Raw genomic sequence first — 6,676 nt, forward strand, 5'->3', positions numbered from 1 at the left:
TGTAGATGTTCAAATAAAGTCCGTAGTTAGTTTAATACATTCTTATGAACTTCATTCTCATCCTCATGAGGAGGATTATGTTGATTTTCTTTATTTTGGATTATAGTTAGATCTGGCATATTTGGATTTGTATTTAGATTATCAACTAGGTCTGTCACAGAATCCAAGTGGTGTTGACTGCCTTTCCTAAATGAATGATCAAGGCCTGGGAGTAGTCTACCTTGAGAGGAGAGTCGATTGTTTTGATCTCTACTCCAACGGGACATAAACCTTCCACACCATATAAAAAATTCAAAACCACAACTTCAAATTGCGAGTATGATACTTAGAATAAAAATAAAAACTTTCCAACAACCCAAGCGTCAAAGCCGGCCAATGAGGGTTCAAACAACAGAAAAATAATTCAAAAAAAAAAAGTAAAACTAATGCAGAAATTAAACTATGCTAATTTGGAAAATAAATTCAGCGGATAATCTTTGTGATCAAGAAGCAACTGTAGGACAACCACTAGCACTTGGGTGATGAAATCCCAAGCAGGAGCAGCCTTATGTCACGGTTAGTACTTGAAAGACCCAACTGAATTTACTTTCAAAGTAAAACAACTATTCTACTAAGCAATTAGAAAAAAAATCTATATTAGAAGGCAGTGAGATCTGAAGCAACAGAGCCAACCAAGAGAAAAAAAAAATCCTCACCCGAAAGGTTTAATAAGAAAAATAGAAAATGTACAGAAATTTTGGAGAGATTAGAAAATAACTTACCTTAGCTATCTTCCATAAATCCAATCTTCTCACTGTCTCCCCAGCAACGGCGCCAAAAACTTGTTATTTTCTCCAAGTGTAGAGGTTCACGAGTAGTATCCTGTGAGCACAGGGTTGACCCCACATGTAACACCCCAAACATTTCAATACCCGAGTATTGAAAGTTCTCAAGCGTTACTAAGAAATTTACTTAATATGTACACGTGTATGATGCCAATCCAACTATCTTAGCCTTACATCCTCGCCCTGACACAAACCTAAAACATTGGAAATTTCTTCCATTTAATAGATTCAACCATCTGACAGTTGATTTCAAGACAAGACTATCCATCACGTGATTTGACGTAAGTACTTTTCCATGAATGACATGACGAATAACTCCCTACCCATGATGATTTAGATATACATTCTTTTGTAAGAATTTCTTACAAATGTGCCTATAACCAGGTGGAGCCATTAGATTTCTCAAAACTCATAGATCAGCAATAATTACAAAAATGCCACTAACCTAGACCACTAAATTCTAGATTTCAAAGTTCTTACTATCCATTTAATCTGAAATTTTATACCCGGCCTATAAATCCTAAACTAACCGTACACATCGAACTTCAGCACTTGGATCATCGTAGGATTAACCCAACATACAGATTAGCCATGAACCATTAATTTTTGGGACATTGATCTTTGGATATGCTACAAATTTGGACTCAACCCCTTAAATTAGAAGGAAAAATGAATTGACGGTGCAGATCGTACACTACATCACTATGGACCCCATGTATATGATGCATGTACACTGAGCGTGCACACCCGAGGTGCACTGAACCAGAGATCGGATCAAACATGGTTTGACCCGATAAAAGACCGCCTTCTACGCGTAGCAGTTGGGGACGATCGCCGCTGCGATGATGGTGGGCCATCATCACGGCCTCGGCTGGATAATCCAGACCATCCATCTTGTGTGGAAGGGAAAAATAATGAATCCCCAATTCCTTCGCTTCAGATCTAGATCAGGAAAACTGAAAAAGGAAGTCTTCCCATAGTTTTTGGATTTTAAACAAATAGCGTCCGACCGCTGAAATAGATCTTGGGATTTACCATCATCCACAGGGATGATCGGCACCGTCCATCTTGTTTTCTGGGTCGATTTCTATCAGGCCCTGTCCGTTTCACTCCCAGCTAAATCACACCCTCGTCCGCAAGTTGCACCAAAGAGAATTGGTGTGGTTTCAAGTCATCAGCATGACAGAAACTATCGGGGGGTGTCTGGGCCGATCAGAGCCATCCAAACCCAAGTCAGGAAGGCCCCGACCACCCCCAAGAAGTCGGATCGGGAGGATCGTGCCAACAGTTGCGTCGATCCCGATCTTGATGCAAGAAACTTCCGTATTTCGCTGCGTAAGAAACCGAGGGCGCAAACGGGAGTGCGAGAGCTTTTGCAGAGGGTTCTGGAAGACTCGTCGCACTCCTATAAAAGGCATCTCATGGCCAGGCAGCCTGAAAGGGAGAAAGAAATGGGAGAGAAAGAAGAGAAAGAAGAAAATGAGAACGGGAGAGAGAGAGAGAGAGGGAGAAAATTTGACTCAGGAGCTGCTGTGCGGGCTGACTCGATCGAGTCACTGATCGAGCCAAGATCTGATTCTTGGTCCAGCAACCTTGCTGGGCAAGAAGGAGAGAAGGAAAGAAAGAAAAGAGAAGAAGAAAGAAGGAAAGAAAGGAAAGGAAAAGAAAAGAGAAAGAAAGAAGAGAAAGAGAAAGAGGAAAGGAAAGAAAGAAAAGAAAAGAGAAAAGAGAAAGGGAAGAAAGAAAGAAAGAAAAGGAAAAGGGGAGAAAGAAAGAGAGATAAAGAGATAGTGTGATGAGTTGACTCAACGAGTTCTAAGACTAAGTCTGGGCCAGGTGTGAGTCGAGTTCAAGGTGAGGGTTTTATCCTTTAAGCTTACATAATTTAAGTTGATTTATTTATTTTACCTTCTACCTATATTCCTATTATTTCACCTGGCCTCTTTCATGCCTTTTACGATATGAATTATCCTACCTTTTCCTGCTTTTAAGGATGTGAATTATCATGCCTTTTATGATTACATGTTTTTCTAGGAATTATCCTATTAATTGATTTAGTTAATATCATTACAACTATTGGCCCTTCTGGGATTATGACATGATGACAAATACAAGTGAATTCTCTAAATTTATGTGAGGCCATGGATACAAGCCTTGCCCCTGCCTTATTAAAATTTATTGAGTTAGCCCTGCCACTCGTCTCTTTATTTGAGTTGGCTCTACCACTCATCTTTATGTTGAATTGGCCTTGTCACTCTTCTTTTATTATGTTGGCCATTGCCACTTTTGTTGAGTTGATAGTTGTCACTCTTTTCTTTATTAAGTTGGCCTCATGACATTTATCTTTAAAGCTTGGGCATGTGTCTTGCTATTCTAAGACCTCCATGATTCAGTTTATATTCGTCATGATTCAGTTTATATTCTTTATGATTCAGTTTATATTCTCTATAAGTGCAAGTGATGTATTAAGAGGTATCACAACTAGTGAATCGATTATCTTATCGTGGACATAATACGTTACGGGTAGCGGCTCTCTTAGTTGACACATAATTTCGTGGGTTGGTTGGCGTGGTGTACAATCGATGTATGTAAATCGGCATACGTGTTACATCAACTTCTCAGGATTGGATGTCGCAAATAGTCGCTCCATGAACACATTGTGTTACGTAAATCCCCCAACTGTGTGTTGTGTTACCTTAGATATTCACATAAATCCACATTAGCGTTAGCCATACTGGCGAATATACATATAGTGAGAGTGCGGGTCGAGTCAGATTTTCTATAAATCGTATTCCACAATGTGATGATCACTATGTATGATGAGCCACACATACTATGTAGGCATGCATCTCATGTAGGTTGTTTGCGCATATTGATATTTTATGTATTAGTGGAGTGTGAGACATATTAGTACCATTATTTTATTTTTTATGAATCTCTTGAATTATTATTAATCTTAAAGGATAACCATCACTATGAGTAGGGCATTGACCCTCTCTCAAACATACAGTTAATGCAGGCGACGTACAGACTGAAGACTTAGAGGACTACTTCCCTATAGAAAATTATCTTGAAAGCCTAAGAAGAAAGTTTTACTATTTAGTTTTATACTTCCACTGTGAACTCTGATTTTGTAATAAACCTCCCATTATAAGTGCATTTGATTACTCTTTTTACTCTGATGAAATATAATCAATACAGATGATTTTATTCTTGTGTACGTTACCTTCATGAATGTATCTAGATGTGATCCGAATCTTTAAGAAAAAAAAAAGGAGTGCGATTTTCCAAAGCATCTAGTTTATACATTATTAACACCCGGTTTCCTCAACACAAGTACGAACTCTAGCCGTGAAAATTCGGGATGTTACACCACAGGGAGATGGATTAAGAGAATGAAAATCAAATGCAAAACTAAGCAATGGAAACATACCTATGAAAATTCTAACTAAACAGATGCAATGATTTTAAGAGTATGACTTTGAAACAGAATTCAATTAAATTAAAAACACCCAAGCTTCAAAGTTCCACACATAGATTAATAATTCATTAATCATGATGACTTTGATAACACAATTAGGATCCAAGCACTATGGTTGGCCTGATCGAAAAATAAAAGAGTTCAATTATTTAAGTAAATGACATAAGAGATTAGAGAATCATGGATTAGCACCATTAAAAAAATACCTTTAAGCACCAGTGATCGTAAGCATTCAATATCCATGAGATAATGAATCAAATAATATAACAGGTTAAGAATATCTCCCATCTAAGAAATCGTATTGATCCAAGTTAAGCCTAAGCATCCACCATATGAATCTCACATGATGGATCAAAAACCTAAAACTAGATAATTGATAACATGTATACACCATTCATCTCATCATTTAAAACAGTCAATCATCACAACAAAAGGATTATTAAGCCCGTGTACTTCCCTTCTAGCTTGGGCTAGAGGGAACTAGAAAAACATAATCAAATTGGAAATAGAAAGCAAGTAGAAAGCATTCAACATCATTAGAACTTGAATTGAAACAAATTAAAATACTCAAAAAAAATTGAAGTAAATCTGAATTTTACGTCATTCTTTTCTCAAAAGTATGTAAAAAAAACTAATAAGGATCTAAAAAAACTTGTAAAAAAATAATTTCTCAAACCATGAAACTTGAGAGCTCCTATTCAATATTCGTGACCTATTCTTTTTATAGGCTGTTGGAGGATCTCTTAAAGAATAGGATTGATTTCCATTTACGTAACAATTGGCCTTCAAATGCTTTGGTCGTACAAGAGCGAGTGTGGGTCACACCTTGATGCATATGTAATATCCATGCCATCCATCCGATACCCCAGATCATTTTAGCCGTTAGACCCAAAAATGAAGAGAATCGAAAACCCAGTGGGCCAACCACAGTGGAAGATGTCCACTATTAAAAATTCCCCCACGGAATCGCCCTGTATGTGGTTGTGTATTTCATGCACCAACCACCTAGCTAGTTACATCACCAACCATCTTACCTTTGAAAAGTCGTACAACATGTGCATGGGCCCCACATGATATAGTTCCCAAGATCTAATCCTTTTATTGGATTCCTAGCATCGTCTTTACCCAAATGGACCGTTGGCATGTTCAAACATTGTCCACCGATCCCAGACTTTGATCAAAACTGTATGTAATTTTCTTGATCTTGCAGCCAGTTAGAAACTTTGAATTTCTTCAAACTTCATATTATACCTCTTATCAGCATTCCCTTCGATATAGGCGGTTCTGAAAAACCAAACTGGCCCCCACATGCTTAATATTAAATGGTCAAAATTGACTTGAAATCTAATCCGTTTTTTTCTTAACGTACTTATGACAAATTTGAAAATTTGTCAAATCTCACATGTACACCTCCCCACATCTTTGGTTCTTCATACCTTTCACTAATCCGGGACCCTCCATCATCTTCAATACACTATTTGAGTCGTACAAAGTTCATCTCATCACCTGGTTTCGCACGTAGCATGTCGCATGACTCCCTAATCTTTGATACTGGCAATCTGACCATTCATCTGATTTCCTTATGTCTCGGCTTTCTAATTAGAAGATCTGAACTATCAACTCTTCTTACAGCTATTCTTCCATCATCCATTGCTCAATCTGCAACATAAAATTACTTAATTAGCACACAGAACATTAAAAACATACAATGGATGGATGTATTGATTCTGATTTTATTCCAAAGATTTTCTAACACTTATTCTACTAATATGATGCTAATTGGGAATCTAAATATGCAATATTTATGACTCAACATTAAGTGGGCTTGATACGTGGTTCGCAGTGATGAGACCGCAATTTCTAAGGGTAGGACTACATCGTGCCCGTAAGTTAATGCAAATGGACTGACCCCAGTACTAGTGCGGGGTGACACTCTATAAGCCCACAAAGCCTCAGATACTTTGATATGCCATTCCTGCAGATTCCCTTGTACCATTTTCCTTAAAATATTCTTTATCACCTTGTTACTAGCCTCGGCCTGACCATTGGCCCGGGCATAATATGGAGTTGAATACAGAATCTTTATGCCATATCGGTCAGCCATCGCCACACTTTCTTGTCCAAGAAGGATGCAGCTCAGTTCATGGTAATGAATTATGGTACTCCAAAATGGTGGATAATATTATTTTCAATTAAACCGATGATTTCTTCATGACCCACTTTCCTCATAGGTTTTACCTCGACCCATTTAGTGAAGTAATCGGTCACTACTATGATGAATGTGTCCATTCGAGTCGAAGGCGGGTAAATCTGTCTGATCAAATCAACCGCTCAAACTTGAAATGGCCATGGCTTTATTATGGGGTGTAAT

At 37.9% G+C, this 6,676-nt stretch overlaps 1 protein-coding gene across 1 annotated transcript; it reads right to left on the bottom strand.

Annotated features, from left to right (window-relative positions):
• Positions 1-1,990: 1,990 nt before the first annotated feature.
• Positions 1,991-6,409, bottom strand: LOC131238913 (uncharacterized). The gene is made up of 2 exons (XM_058236498.1): positions 6,138-6,409; positions 1,991-2,258 (listed from the first exon to the last, which is right to left on the bottom strand). Exons 1-2 carry the CDS (start codon positions 6,407-6,409, stop codon positions 1,991-1,993), a joined length of 540 nt encoding a protein of 179 aa, XP_058092481.1.
• Positions 6,410-6,676: the final 267 nt, after the last annotated feature.

Source organism: Magnolia sinica, chromosome 3, assembly GCF_029962835.1.
Source record: "Magnolia sinica isolate HGM2019 chromosome 3, MsV1, whole genome shotgun sequence".
Taxonomy (NCBI): domain Eukaryota; kingdom Viridiplantae; phylum Streptophyta; class Magnoliopsida; order Magnoliales; family Magnoliaceae; genus Magnolia; species Magnolia sinica.